The 16,128-nt window shown below is 38.9% G+C and overlaps 1 protein-coding gene across 1 annotated transcript in view; it reads right to left on the bottom strand.

Annotated features, from left to right (window-relative positions):
• PDIA3 (protein disulfide isomerase family A member 3) overlaps positions 1–15,062 on the bottom strand; it is a 22,154-nt gene extending 7,092 nt beyond the window's left edge. Inside the window, exons 1-5 of the mRNA XM_069105913.1 lie at positions 14,826–15,062; positions 7,642–7,720; positions 6,017–6,134; positions 4,584–4,691; positions 2,105–2,234 (exon numbers count right to left, since the gene is read on the bottom strand). Coding sequence (XP_068962014.1) covers positions 2,105–2,234; positions 4,584–4,691; positions 6,017–6,134; positions 7,642–7,720; positions 14,826–15,001 — 611 coding nt within the window. The 5' untranslated portion in view covers positions 15,002–15,062. The remainder of the gene's footprint in view (positions 1–2,104; positions 2,235–4,583; positions 4,692–6,016; positions 6,135–7,641; positions 7,721–14,825) is intronic.
• Between the last annotated feature and the right edge of the window lie 1,066 nt (positions 15,063–16,128).

The raw sequence follows: 16,128 nt of genomic DNA, 5'->3' as shown, positions 1-16,128 counted from the left end.
AAAGTTACTCTAGGATGGAATATAGCAGTTTTGCAACCATCTCTGACGACAAAAAAAAAAAAACAAAACCAAAATCAGGCTGACCGCTTTTGTTTCCATCATTCAAGGATTTGGGAACTATTTCCTGGGGGTTTATGGCTTTAAGAACACAGTTTCTTTTTCCCCTTTCAATGCTCCTCAGTGACAGATGACAGGTGTGACTATAATCAGGATACAAACAGGTTGGCAATTACAGGCAAAAAGTATAATTCCTAGGCTCAACCTAGAAGACTCCTCTGTCCAATAACCAAGTTATCTGGCTATCAAGAAAGTCAGTACTTACTTTTCAATTTTATACTGTATTTCTATTCTTGGTCTAACTAAAGCTTCCTATGGTTCACTTGGTCAGTTTAGGAACCAAATTCTCTCATTCCTACCCTCCTCCTCCTCTCAATTTAGCTAAGGTTTTAGTCTTAGTTTTCCTGAGACATAAATCTAACCTTATTTCCAGTTTTCACACCAAGTTTTATATACTCAATCAGGAATCGTGCAGTTTGTGCTTTAAGACTTCTAGTGACTCAGTAACTCCCTCAGAAGCCTATTCTGCTTTTGAGTGGCTCTAATCAGTAGCTTTTGCTCACATCAAACCTGAATCTACCTCTCTATAATTGCCATTCATACTCTTGTAGCTCTACTCTCTGAGGACAAGCAGAGTTAATTCTAATTGCTTCTCTATATGACAATCATTATGGACGATATCCCCTCTTCTCCAGGCTAAACACAATCCCCCTGTAGTTTAAAAATGGCATCCAGAACTGAACACAATACTCTTGAACAGGTCGAGGGTATCGGAAGATTGCCAACTCTTTGGTCTTTGGCACTATAGCTTTATAAATGTAGCCTGAGACTCCACAAACTGGTTGTTGCTTTTTTGTTGCCATATCGCACTTCCAACTCATACTGAACATTCATTAGCTTTTTCAAATTGCTGTCTAGATCTACCTTCTCCATTCTGTATTGAGTTAAAAATATAAACTTCATAATTATATTCCATCTTATTAATATATGATCCAACATTCTAGCTCAGTCAAGATCTTTTTTGGATTCTTATTAATAAGCATGCTATCTATACTTTTATCTAGGACACCAGTGTGTGGTTATTCATTTTTGTTTGGGGTTTTTTTTTTGGGGGGGGGGAGAGGAAACAAGACTTGTGGTTTAAATGACAATAGGAAGTCACAAGTGAGGAATTCCTTCTACCAAAGCAGACCGGAGTCAGGATTTGACCTAGATCTCCTTTAAGGCCAGCTTTCTAGCCTCACACCTCTAGGAGAGGAAAAATGCTAAATAGCACAAGGCCAGGCACAGACCTCTAGGGAAACAAGTCAAGAAATTTAACACTAACTAATAATACTCCTTATTGCTTGAACCACAGAAAGCTAGAATTTTACACTTTAGAGCAGGTATTACTCTAAACAAGTCAAAATATGCTTCTGCCAAATGTTAAGTTAAACAATTTTCTAGGGTCTAGTTTATACACAGTGAAAAATATCTGGTATAGGGGCGGCTAGGTGGCGAAGTGAGTAAGAGGGCTGACCCTGCAGTCGGGAGGACCTGGGACTGGTTGCTCGCAGCCTCAGATACTTAACACCCACACACACACACAAACTGGCCTTGTAACCTTGGGCCAGTTAACCCCAATTGTTTAAAAAAAAAAATATCTGGTGTAGAAAGAGTTGAAAATAAAATTTCTCCCTGAAAAGTTTAACCTATCATTTTCCATACTTAAAGGCATCCCGTTATAAGGTATTCTCACTAAAAGTCCTGGTGAGAGGCTATTAATATTACATAGGGTAGAAATATCTATCTAGCAAGTACAAAGGGAACCCAATTGCCAGTGAGATATTAGGCTTATGTACAAGAATTGTTGGCAACAAGTTCTGATCAGAGTTCAGTGGACAGCGGCCTCCTTAATAATACTTTACCTATATAACTACACCTAACATGTAGAGGGTAAGTTTTCCAAATCCAGCCATCTGGCAAAACTGACCCCAAACAATGAAATATTGCAATGTTGACACCTCTGCCATCAGAATTAACTATTTATATTCCTCAGATCACTTACTCTCCATCAGCATCATACTTCCTCACCAAAGCATCAACATTGGTGTGTGCAAAGCGGTAGTTTTCTCTCAAGTTTGTAGCTGCTTTTAGGAACTCTGAGTGAGCTTCACTGAATAAGTCTCTGAAGAAACCTATACAGGAAGGAGAATAAAAAAAGTATCAAGATAACTGCAGACCAGCCTCAGACACTTAACACCCACACACAAAAAAAACTAGCTGTGTAACCTCAGGCAAGTTACTTAACCCCAACTGCCCTCCAAAAGGCAAAAAAAAAAAAAAAGATAACTGCAGAGGGGCACTATAAAAAAATTCTCCTAATTTAGAATTTTTTTATCATTTTCAAAGAGGATAACACACTGTTGTAGACAATTAAGGTTTATATTAATATAGTCACACCTAAAAATCCACAAAATTGCTTTTAATGCCTTTGTCTCTTTATACATACATTTTACAATAAATTTTTATGTGTATGACACCAACATTAGTGGTCTAGCCATGGTCCTCTAAGATAAGCTGACAGAATTTGTAAAACCTCACCAAGAATTTCTCTCACTCCCATTCATCTGTGGGGGCAGACAGGTAGATGCTGCAGTTAATAGAGTACGCAGGCCCTAGAGTCAGAAGGACCTGAGTCACAGACACTTAACACTTACTACTAGCTGTGTGACCTTGGGCAAGTCACTTAACCCCAATTGCCCTGCCTTCTCCCCTCCAAAAAGACCAAAAAAAAAAATTCATCTGTGGCCCAACAGGCACAAAGAACCAGAATGTTCTGTATGCTACCTAATAACCAACTAGTTGATAAAATCATATTTGAACAATCTCAAACATCCTGAGCAGATTAAAACTACAAGGAAGCAGCTGAGAATGCTTTGCCACTTGGTTAGGTACAACCCCTCTTCAACATCAATTCTTAAGTTTTTCTGACTTCTTTCAAGACGGAGATCAAATCTTACCCATTCCAAGAGGACTTTCCCAGTTCCACTCCCCCAACCAGCAACTAATATTTACCCCTCTCAGAGTACCTTTCATCTACTCTGTATATATCTGGTTGTTTACATGTTGTCTCCTCCATTAGAATATGAGCTCCTTACATTCAGGAACTCTATTTTTTGCTGCCCCATCTCCCTACCCCCCCTTAGTATCTCTAGTGCTTAAGCACTGCATCAGGTACACAGTAAACATTAATAAATGCTTGCTGCATGACTAAAGTAGCATGCTATAAAGGACAGAGCATTGTTAGACACCAAAAAACCTAAGCTGTCCCAGTTCTCAATGGCTTATTTAACTTTGGATAAATCACTTTATTTCTTTAAGCCTGAGTTCCCTATTGGTATTGGAATAGATGAGCTCTAAGGTCCATTCCAGTTCTAAAATATTATTATTAAGCTTCTATATTTAAGGTAACTAGACATCACACTGATCAGTCAAGCTCAAACCACAGTCAAATATAAGCAGTGTAGCCTAGTGGAACTTCATGGAACTTTTGAGAATCAAGACCTAAATGCACTCCCAGCTTTGCCTCTAATTACTTACATTAAGTAACTCGGGTAATTTTTTAACCTTTTAATGCTTCAGAACAAAATGCAAGAATTTTAGGGTGAGAAGAACCTCTAAAAAATCTTTTCCAACACCTTCATTTTATAAAAAAGAAACAGAAAAGTTGGGGGCGGCTAGGTGGCACAGTGAATAGAGCACCAGCCCTGGAGTCAGGAGGACCTGAGTTCAAATCTGGCCTCAGACACTTAACACAAAAACTAGCCATGTGACCTCGGGAAAGTCACTTAACCCCAATTGCCTTCTAAAAAGCAAAAAAAAAAAAAAAGAGAGAGAGAGAGAGAGAGAGAGAGAGAGAGAGGTTAAATGGTCTACTATGGTCATACAGCCAATAAATAGAATAGATGAAAATATAACCAGGACTCCTGACTTCTAGTCTAGGGTCATATTGTGCTTTAATGCCTCTTCTTACTATCTTTATTTATCTCACAGGATTATCTATTTAAGTACCATACAAATGTTAAGATATTCTCAAATTATTCATCTATAGGATCCATTCTTCCCTGCCCAAATATCTGGCCACTAATTTTATTTTAATTAACTTTTCCATGTGCCAGAGTCCTATGCTTGACAGTAAGTATACATATTTTGCTTTGAATGCAACTCTTAGAATATTAGCTGTTCAAATGGCCCTTGGAATCAGGGTTAGGGAACTACTGCCTTGTACATTCACTTAAAGTTTCTCTATTACTCTGATAGCTACAGAAAGTTGATTAGTCTTAAATTGTCTTAACTACCTCATTAAACAAGTTGAATCTTGAGGCCTGAAAAGGCAATAGAAACTGAAGGCTTTATTTTGATGCCTAGACTGAAATGAAGTTTGTGCACCAAACAAACAAGCACTAGGACTCTCCTTAGCTCTATTACCTATGCTGCTCCTCTAAGCAAGGGGATTTTTGGCTCTGATTTTGTTCCATACTTACCCACCACAGAAGCAGCTTTGTCACTGATGAACTTTTCAAAATCTTCTGCACTCATGAGAGGAACTGAGGCAGGTCCTGCCTGCTTTTTCAGATGACTCACAATTCCATCTTAGAAGACAAGTGAAAGTTCACAGCAAAGCAATGAGTTTAAGTACATCATTTTCTAGTAAAATTGAAACTTCATGGAATGCCTAACACCTTCAGGACAGATTAAAGATCCAATAAAAGAAATCATGGGCGATGTTTAACATTTCAATAAAACAGTAATATGGCTCATTATTACAGGGAGTTTCAGAATTGTGGGTTAAAACACAGATCACAGAGCTATATATGGTAAAAGGCTGATAATTAAATGGGCAGTTGATAACGAAAATGCCACAACAGCCTGCTCAGATCCAAATCAAGTGTTTAATACCTTTTCTCCCAAGATTTAAAATTATTTTAAAAGGAATAAAGAGGATTCCTTAGGAACCCAACAAGCTGGGTAGTTATCTGAGTGTCTAAGAGACAATAAACAATGACAATGTCAGTAACAATTAAAAAGGTTCTAATCGGGTGCCCAACAGATCCAATCCCTAAAAGTATGGGGAGTACGGATATATGTATGTACACATGTATGAATTTACAGCATACTTAAGAGTACCAGTCAAGATATAATCTAACCAGATTAATTTCTTTGATTTGGCAAATGGGGCCTGACCAATCAGGAAGATAACTCAATTCAGGGTTTAAAAATGTTAAAAGGGATTAAGAGAAAATCATAAATATTTGCTAACTCAAATATTTTCCCTTTTTTTAAATATCTAGAGTAAGAGTCTTAGTTTGGACATATGTATAACAATGGGTAACATTTACATAGCTCTGCATGGCATACAAAGCCCTTTATATACATTGTTTCATCTGATCATAACACATATTCAGGTAACATGTCTATTACCTGAATATCTTAACACAGGTTATACAGTATGTCTATAATCTGAATTTTACATGAGGAAATGGTGCATGTGTGTGTGAGCATGTGTGCATGTGCATGCTCGCCCACAATGAAAAAATTCACTGCTACTTTAGAGTCAAAAGCTTAGCTGTTGTCTTTGACTCACTGTCCTTGATCATTTGAAATGGCCCAGGGAAAAAATAGTTCTTATTTTAAGAGCATCCCTAAAACTTAAGCTTAAGCACTTCCCACACTCATGTTTATTCTAGGATCTTTTAGTGTGTCAGTATGTATGCCCTGCAACATTGAAACTTTAAAAATAGGCAGTAGGCAAAAAGCTGGTAAGAGCCTTAGTAAAATTTTAATTATATGGGGATTTCAAGTTTGAGAAAATATAGCTAGTAAAATAAGTTTCCATCAAGGGAGAAAAAAAAAGAGGAAATTTAATGACAGGCACAATAAGTACAACATTATCCACAATGAAGTCCAATTCCCTTACCGGCTGTCCGAGGGCCATCATAGGCACCTGATTCTTCACCATTTCTAAATATTTTCAGGGTGGGATAGCCACTGACTCCATATTTATTACAAGTATTTGAGTTGGCAGTACAGTCAACCTAAAAATATAAACATATCAAATATCTTTGTAGTAGGAAAAAAAAAATCTGTTATCTGCTCTGAATCCCCAAAGATTGATGGTTAGGCACAACACAGTTAGGCAAGTTCAATTTATCTAGGAAGTTATTATAAAAGGGCACTACTATTTCAATTCTATACCTACGCACAGTCTAGCCTATATATCTTCAGTGATTAAAAGTGATAGCTGCCATATGTTTAACTAGTTTAGATTTGATTTAAATACAACTATCACAAATTCAGTAGAGCAAAACCACAACTATTTCCACCCTCCCCATCAAGTAAATTTGAAGTACCTCATTTAGTAAAGTCTTTGTTTTCTGGTTAAGACTTCACCCTTAAATGCTTAAAAGGTCAATGTTTACACTCATTGCTTAGTTTGAGTAAAGGATACCAGGTCAATCCTTCCACACTGATGCTAAATTTGATATGGTTGGCCACATAAGTTAAATACTCAAAATGAAACAAGTCAACAGATGTATAAGCTGTCCATTAAATCAAGAGTTGTGAATTTGCTACCAAATAACTTACTATCTACTCTACCCCCATTCTAGCTGTAACAGTATAAAAACATCAAAAATTTTAACATCCAAAAAATTGAACATAAATCTTTTTTTTTGGGGGGGGGAGGGCAGGGCAATTGGGGTTAAGTGACTTGCCCAAGGTCACATGGCTAACAAGTGTTATGTGTCTGAGGCCGGATTTGAGCTCAGGTCCTCTTTACTCCAGGGTGGGTGCTCTATCCACTGCACCACCTAGTGGCCCTGAACATAAATCTCAATCAAGAAATACACAACCAAATCATTGTGTTGATCTTAAAGTACATTATGATGTACTATTCTATTCTCATAATAATAAACATTTGTCACTAGTTGCTTACTTCCTGACTTCTTGGATTTCTATTACCTATTTAATTTACAGTAGTGGTTGAGAGAAATGATAACATCCATTTCATACCAGTGTCCTTTTAAAACCCTGACATTTTTACCTTCATTTTCTTCCAGGGTACTAGTTCTCTCCTCTTGCTCTAAAACATGCTTCGAACCTCTTCTATTTGGTGCTACCTGGTTCCCTTAGTCAGATTAAGAAATTTTCATGTGCTCTTGAACTACAAGCCCTTTTCTCATCACAGTTATTCTCCCTTACATAAGTTATTTATTTTCTATAATTCTACCACTTATTAGATAATACTGCTGATGCCTCAAATTGAGAACACAAAATTAGGGGTAGCATGTTATCATCAATTTATAGTAATAATCATTTTCATTTACACCATTTTTGTGATTATATGATGAAGGATTGCTCTTATCCAAACAAGTCACTGTAGCTTCCCTAGCTCCCTAAGGAACATGGATCACATGATTAGTGAGTGCTGTGGTGACTGCAGAATAAAAATGGCATTCCCTAGCACAACAGCCCTAGAACCCAAGGACTAAAATGTCCATATTGTCATCAAAGTTACTCATTGCAGAATCCAGTAGTGCTCACCTTTGCCAAAGGAACTATTCCTTTTAGTCTGGTTGCTGCAGCTTCATATTCTGGGGCAAGTCTCTTACAATGTCCACACCTAAAACAGAAATAGCCAATGTTCAATATGATCAGTGTAGTCTGGTAAAAGAGCACTGGATTTGGAGCCAAAGGATCTGGAATGAATACCAGTTCTGCCATACTACCTGTGTAACTTTGGAGGAGATGCTTAACCTTTTTGTGCCTCAGTTTCCTCCTCTTTAAAATGAGAGGGTTGGATTTAATGATTTTTATGGTACCTTCTAAGGCAGCTAGGTGATACATTAGAGAGAGAGTGCTGGGCCTGAAATCTGGAAGATTCATCTTCCTGAGTGCAAATCTGTCCTCAGACTGTTGTTGTTTGTCCTTTGTTCTGGACCAAAGGTATCAGGAAGGTGATGTTATGACTTGTAAGACAATAGGATTTAAGAGAAGTAGGATTGTTCAAAGTCACCAGCCTCATTTTTTCCTCTGGAGTCATCTGGGGGTCCAGTGGCAAGATAAAGATCCAGACGCCTGGAGATGGCCCTGGATGCAATAGGAGACCTTGGTCTTTTTAAGCTAAGGTCTTTCCCAGGTCTCAGTTTGTTTGAGTCTCAGACTCTTATTAAGTATGTGGCCGGGACAAGTCACATGTTTGTCTCAGTCCCTCATCTGCAAAATGAGCTGGAGAAGGCAATAGCAAACCACTCTAATATCTCTGCCAAGAAAACCCCAAATGTTGTCACAGAGAGTTGAATACAAAGGAAAAATGACTTAACAACAAAATGGTACCTTCCAACTCTAAATCTTATTATAATCCTATGAGTTTGTTAACTTTGTTCTCTAGTAAGAATCTCCAACCTACTGAAAGGTTCTACAAACTATAGAATTTACTACATAGTATTATTAGCCCAAATATAACTATTATACTTAGAATACAGCAGAGTTCTCAGAGGAAAAAGGCTAAATTTTGTTTGAGGATGATACCACAGCAATGGCAAAGACCAGAAACAGCATGTTCTCTTACAAAGAAAATGAAGAAAAAACTTAAAAGTCTTAAAAGTCAATCACCTTCATAGAAATGAACACTAAAAATACTATCAAATTTCAATGATGTGCTGATTAGTGTTACTGAAATGTCTTTTTCTCTCCCCTTCCCTTTTCCACTGTTATAAGGGACGGTTCTCTGGGTAGGGAAAGCAGAGGAAGATATATGTTGAAGGTGATGTAAAAAGAGGTAAATATATGACGAACATAATGAAGGTGGCATAGGATTATGTAATTGGGTTTTGAAAGAAGCCAGAGCAACCAAGAGGCAGAGGATTCTAGGAATGAGGAACAACCAGAGGAAATGCCCAGACCAGAGAGGAAATGTCCTCTTCATGGAACAGCAAAGAAATCAGTGTCATGGGATTGAATGGAAGTAAAAAGTTATAAAAGTAGCAAAGTATTCCCTGAACTGGGTTAGTACCGGGAAACAGGGTAAGGTAAGGAAGAGAAAATACTAGACACAAAGGGAAAATTAAGGCACTGGCCTTCTTTTGCTCCTTTTGCCACTGTACTAGCACAGCATGACCATCTTAAATCCTCACCATGTCTTTTCACAAGACTTTTAGGATCAAGAGGTTTCTTACAAATAAGCAGAAACAAAATCAGGACCACTCCTCAGTGATTCACATGAAAATTGGGAGATCAATCATATCTCCCAGCAAGCGGAAACAAGCTGGTTTACAAAGAACTTTAAAAATGATGATGTACATCTCCAAGTCTAAACACCTTAACATGCCATTCCTAATAAGTAAATGACACTACTTTCCGATTTTGGAAGCTTTCTGCTAAGATGGAAACATAAAGATTATTATTATAATAGAGACTTTATTTTCATGCATTGTCTTAGTAGGTACAATAATCTGTTTTTTGTTTTTTTAAAGAAAAGGAAAATTAAGGCACATTATGATCAGTTCATAGAATTGGATATCATTTAGAGATGGAAGGGTCCTTATAGGTCATATATTCCTTCTTTTAAAGATAAGAAAAGTGATGTCCAGAAAAATTAAGTTACTTGCCTGAATTTGGGTTCTAGAATCAGTGTTTTATACCACTGCCACTTCCCCAATTCACATCAAGACTTCAGCAACAAACATTTACACTAGTAATAAACACTCAGCCCTTTCCTTCTCAATTGGACTTCAGCATGACATAAAAAGAAAAACAAACAACCCAACAAGGTATTGGAGTCTACAATTCTTAATTTCAGATCTACGCAGCTCACCTGACCTGGCTACAAGAGATGATCAGGGAGGTTGTACTGTTAGCTAATTTTGTCCATAGAGCTATTAGGGACACCTGCTCCTCTGCCCCAAAAGTACTCATAGAATCCCCAAGTGTACAATGAAATCAGAGGAGCAAGGTACACTACTAAACTCTTAGCATAATCAGCTGAACATCAATACATGAAAAGCCAATGGCATTGCCAAGGGATTACTCAGAGAAGTTGATCATATTCTAACATTTCCCCTGATACTAAGAGCAGAAACAATTAGAGAGATAGGAAGGCAAAAACAGTAAAGGGAGGCAAGATGACCACTACTAGCCTTAACTGCTCATAAATCACTAAAGAAATCACGATTCACACCTTGCCTTTCAAATATGTAGACTATACTTCAAACACAAATGAGGTCACATAAAGACGTATCCCCATCAACAATAACACTTTTGAAAAAAAGATCATCATGAAACTTCATTTAAGAGAACATGATGTATGAGATTATGCGATTGGATCAAGTAACAAATTCATCCAAGGTACAGATCTTATCATATTTGCCAGAAATGCCTTCTGAGAACCACTTAGGATAATTAAAACCAACTAAGGGATAAATATTCTTTGAAAATAGGTTTTAGAATAGCTAAATATAAACTTCCACTAGAATAAGCTGACTTAAAATCACTCAAAAGGTACATGTTACACCAGACAAGGAGGAATCACTAACAACTAATGTCAATCTAGAGTTTAACAAATAACAAATTCAAGACCATGAATTTACTTGGGAAGAGCTGCCAATATGACAAGAATTGCTCAGAAAACTTGAAAGTAACTTGGAAGAAATTAAGTTTAGATCAACATTATCATATCACATACCATAATGAGCTCAAGAAGTATATGTGAAATATTAAAGGTCACATAAAATCAGGTCCCTTTCACAGTCATGGCTGAGGGAAGAATTCTTAACTAAACAAGGGAGGGAGGTGACCACAAAATAGCTAATTTTGAAATTAAAAAAAAAAGTTAATTTATATTACATACAATTGAGAAGGTACAAGTGAAACATTTATGATTCTGCCAACTTTTAAAAATTCCTTCTTGACCAGATTCATTTATTCTGTTTAGCTCAAGTCAGATCTAATAGTCCTAATGATTCTTAAAAGGTTCTTTCAATCAAAAAGATAGGTACCTATCTGCAAACATTTACATCTCTGAATTATGAGCCACTAATATCCGAAGATCTCAACTACAGAGAATGTTTAATATTTTGCTGGTTATACCTTCATCAAATCTGGAAAGCTAAATAGGTACTTGGAATTCTGGTTTATTAGACTTCCTATTCATTTCACTGGGTTTTTCTTTTTAATACTACTGATAAAACACCAAGCTCCTTGAACGCAGGGACTATTTCTTTTTTGTCTTTGTATCCCCAGGGATAAGGAGTGCCTGGCACACAGTAGGTGCTAAAATGCTTACTGACTGATAGCTTATTCAATATAGGATTGTTAAGCACTGAAGGATACAAAATACAAAGGTACTTCCTTCAAGGAGTTTACAATCTGATTGAGGCAGGACTCAAAGTATTAATAAGTGTTATAGAATGTTGATCAGAAATGGGAGAAATGACTTGGCTGGAGAAGAGTGATTTGAGCCCTGAACAGGATGGGTGGGGTTTCACAGGATGGAGTGGGTTATTCTAAATGAGAAAAAAAAAGTTAGAGCATTAAAGCAGGAATGAATATAGCTTGTTCAAAGGCAGGGACCAGATTTTTAGAGCTCAATGGATGTCAGAGGTCAATAACTTCACTTAATAAGGCATTAAAAATGAGAAAATGGAGACACAAAGTGACTTGATAAATGTCACAAGTAGCAAGTGGAATAGCCAAGATATAAATCTAAATCCTTGAGTAGAAATACATTGCACATTCCACTGTTCCAAGTGATATAATATATTTAACTTTCCAATTTTAAAAAATTTTATTTGCATGTTTAGTTTTCATTTGAGGATAAAGAATGTATCTGTCACATTAGAGCATAATCATTTCAATTGTTACCAGTACCTATTTATTTAGCCCTGATTTTTCAAGAAAATTTAAGAGGTATTTATTTCCTTACAGAAACAGAAAGAATGATAGAAGGAAAATTCGGTACTATTTTACCCTTACCTTTTCAATACTGTTACTATACCTCTTTATTAGGAGTAATATCAATGCCATTCAGTGAGAAGAAACTAAAAGATAGGGGAAGGGAATGAGAAATCCACAAAATAATTACATAACTGCACTAGAATTATAAAGTCCTTCAAAATATAAAGTAGTATTAGCTCAAAATAAGCTTATTCTATTCTGCTAAGAAACTTTTTAGACTTTAGTAGTGATAATAGCCGACATTTACATAGCACTAAAGTTCCCACAACACTTTAATTATTATGCTAAATGATCCTCCCCTAGAATTGTGAAGTAGGCACTGCTATCCATTTTACACATTAGAAAAACGAAACTAGATGACTTACATGGGATTAGAAACTAGGTAGCTAGCTAGATGTGTGTCTATGAAGGAACACACTATTCAATTAATATTTCCAGCTGAAAAGTTTTAAAACATGAATTTTAATAATTTGTATTGAAAGTTATCCCATTCATAGATAACAACTCCAAGTTACACAGAAAATTTATCTTTTCTGATATTATCTTCTAAGCCAATTAAAAACAGACACCACAGCATGAATCCACACCCAATTTCCTGGGATAGTTTAGTGCATGATGGGAGATGTAGTCTTTATTTCCTGAATGCCTTCAACTTGAAATATAGATGCTAACAGATAACAGCAGCTGGAGGTCCACCTTAAGTTTTAAAATAGTGAATCCTTCCCATTGGGCAAAGAAGGGCTTTGAACATATGTAAGGTTTTCAAAGGCATCTGAGTAAATGAAGAATAGATGAGACTAACTGGAACAATTTGTTTTGGAATACCATCCACATATCTCAGGAATTCACTTTTGATGTTAACCCCACAAGAATCAATAAATTTTGATAGTTTCTATAACTGTCTCATCCTAGTTTCAGGGAACAGGGGGACTATATATATATATATATTAGGATAGTGTAGCATACTATAAAAAGCACAAGTCTATGAGTCACATATCCATGTGACCACAGTCAAGCCTCAGTTTCCTCAGTGTAAAGTGGGGATAAATAATCGTTAAAGGTTTGTTTAAAGTATCACATAGACTCTTGTATATGAAAACACCATGTATCTTATTAAAAATTATTCAAAAGCAGGGCATTATCATTAAGATGAGAAGTGTTGTTCCTTAAAGACAATATATTTATAGAGCTTATAAAAAATAGGTTAATAATAGCACCAACACACTTTTATAATGCTTGAAGTTTGCTACAAACAGGAGGAAGAAGTGAACACCTCTACTTTAAAAATGAGGAAATCTGAGGTTTAGAGAAGTTTTATGACTTATCCCTGATTGCACGGCATTACATTTTGGAGCCAAACCTAGGTCACATGACTTCAAGTCTCATAGAGATCTTTCTGATACAGTTAGCTGTAGGAGTGCCATATTCTTAACAATTTGAAGGCATACTTTTTAGTCTCAATAGGATAGGAATAGAGACCAAACCTGTGATTTTTATCAACATAGAAAATTTATTCCTCCAATGCAGGGCTGCAGCTTCTCTGCAACTTATAGCAAAGCTGCCTGGAGTACTGAAAGGCTAATAGACTTGTCCAAGGTCACAAAGCCAGTACAAGTCTTAGGTGAGCTACACTGAATAACCACAAACAAAACTTGCATAAAACTGTCAAGACCGGAAGGAATAGGAATAGGCAATACAATAAATGTGAAGAACAAACCAAATCAGTGTGGTCAAGTGACAGAACTATGGATTTGTTATGCTAGCCTTAGGCATTCCAGGCAGACTTAGCAGCGAAAGTGAGTAGATGTTTCTGGAAAAAAAAAAAAAGTAAAGACTTACTGAATTGGCTATTCTGATTTTCATTAAAGCTTCCTTCATCAAAATCCACATTCTTTGGTAGCAGTGACAGAGGCTACCAATCACTTTGAAAAAGATTCATTATCCTCCAACAATAAGTACAGTACACATTGGTGTTCACTTTGGGAGTTCTTTACAAATGTAATATCAATTTACTTCAGCAATCTCTACCTGAAGGTAAGGTTTCCGGTTTCTTTCAGATCAACACTTTCCTAAGTCTCTTTAGTCAAATAACGGGTCCTCCAGAAAACAGAAATGAAATGTTATACTTACCACGACTTTTCCTCTCAGGAAAAGGCCTTATATACAACTACTAACTTCATATTTATTATAATGGTCAATAAAGACCTTAAGAACTACTCAGGACCGTTCTGCAGCCAGAAGTGACCTTGGTATGAAACCAATGACTGCGGGGAGTGGGGCAAGAAGGGTAAGAAAATGCAGCAGGGACCCAAGGGCCTCTTAAGATGATACATGCCTACAATGCACAAGTTTTCTTCAGCTGTCTGATTTGTAGGAGGAAAGAGTTACCACACAAAAGTGTACATAAAGGCAGAAAAAGATTACTCAGGGTAAGGGAAACTGATTAAAGCACTCTGCAAAGAGGGAAGTGCTGCAACAACACCGCCGGTAAGGTGGCCCAGCCCTGCGCCCTGAGAGGCCCGAGAGGCTTCCCCCCCAACCCCCACTCGCGGAGACTCTGGCCAAGGGAGTGGTGGGAACTCCAGCTGTCAGGCCAGGAATGGACCTCTCCTCTCTCCCGGAAGGCCCCTCTAGGAGAGGTGATTGGGTTCGAGCCTGGGGTCCGCTGGCGTGGCAGTGGCGACTGGCCTCGAGCTCCCGGCCTCCCTACGTCCTCCCGCTTCCCAGCCCGGTCCTCTCCCTCAGGCCTCCCATGAAGCTCCGGGTCTCCTCACCAGGGAGCGAAGAACTCCACCAGCATGAGGCCGGCACTGCCCGTATCGGCCACGCGCCGCTCGAAGTTGTCGTCCGTGAGTTCCAATACATCGGAGGTGGCGTCAGCGGCCGGGCAGGCCGCTGCCAGGAGCAGCACCAGACCCGGGAGCAGAGCGAGACGGCGGCGCGTGGCCATGGCGGCAAGTGGAAAAGGCTACCGGGGTCAAGGCAGGAGAGGAGGGGGGGAGGGAGGCGGGTAGGACCGGTCCAGGTGTTGTCCCGACAGCGGTGTGGGCAGCAGCTCGAGAGACGTGCCCCCTCTGCCTCGCGCTGTCTGAAACCAGCCGCCCCGGCAGCCGGAAGTCCCAACCCCCACCCGGGGCTCGTGCCGCAGTGTGGCAGCTCTGGATTGGTTGGGATCGCTCGAGCTTGAACAGTCTGGGGGCAACCTGGTAACCGCCGAATGGGCGAGAGGGAGGGGGCGGGGCTTGAAGGAGGGGACAAGAAGAGGGGGTGGAGCGGAACGGAGTGGAGGCGGGCTTGCGGCTGCGCAAAGCTTTGGGGAGGAAGGGAGCTTGTCTGTCTCTGGGAGTGGGGTCTGGGATTGGGGTCTGGAAGTGGGTCTGGTTGGGGCGTGGGGGAGGCGGGGGCGCAGGAAGACCTAGGAAAGAGTTCCGGGCTGGTGAAGGTTGAGTGGAGGGAGAAGGCCTTGGAACGAAGTCGGAGAACAGTGGGCCGGAGAGAGCCTGAGTCGGCGCAGGAAGTGGGGACCGAGGGAGGAGAGCTTGAACCATTGAAAAGTTCAGTATCAGGAAGTGATCCAGGCGCGGGATTCCAGCAGTTCAGAAACCCTATCAGCATAAGAGCCTCCTCTGCTCACTGGGACTCTTGTGCTTTCCCCTCTTCTGCCCACCTCCCCTTTGTCTCTTTCTTCCCGTACTGTCTCTCTTCTCATCCCCTTCTTTTCTTACCCTTCTTGTTCTGTTTCTCCCACCTCACTCTCACCCATTCTGCTTTCCCTTCTTGTCTGCCTTTTCCCCTTACCTGATTTCTTTTCTTCCTCCTCTCTCCTTGATTGCCTATGTTTTACTGCACCTTCCCTTCTCCCGACATCCTTTCTCCTTTCCATCTCTTTGCTGTCTCTTCTTTCCTCCCCATTTCTGCCTTTTCTCTTTCATCTGTTTCTTCTCCTTCATCTCTGCCACCTCTCAGGTTAGTGCAGCTAATATTTATTAAGGACCTACTCTGTGCGAAGAAAGGCAAAAACAAACTACTCTTTTTTTTTTTTTTTTTTTTTTTTTTTTGAGGGCAGTTGGGGTTAAG

The sequence above is a fragment of the Petaurus breviceps genome, unplaced genomic scaffold (genome assembly GCF_028583685.1).
Source record: "Petaurus breviceps papuanus isolate PSGF00001 unplaced genomic scaffold, PetGlider_PUasm1.0 77, whole genome shotgun sequence".
NCBI lineage: Eukaryota > Metazoa > Chordata > Mammalia > Diprotodontia > Petauridae > Petaurus > Petaurus breviceps.
This window is presented reverse-complemented; position numbering and strand designations above follow the sequence as displayed.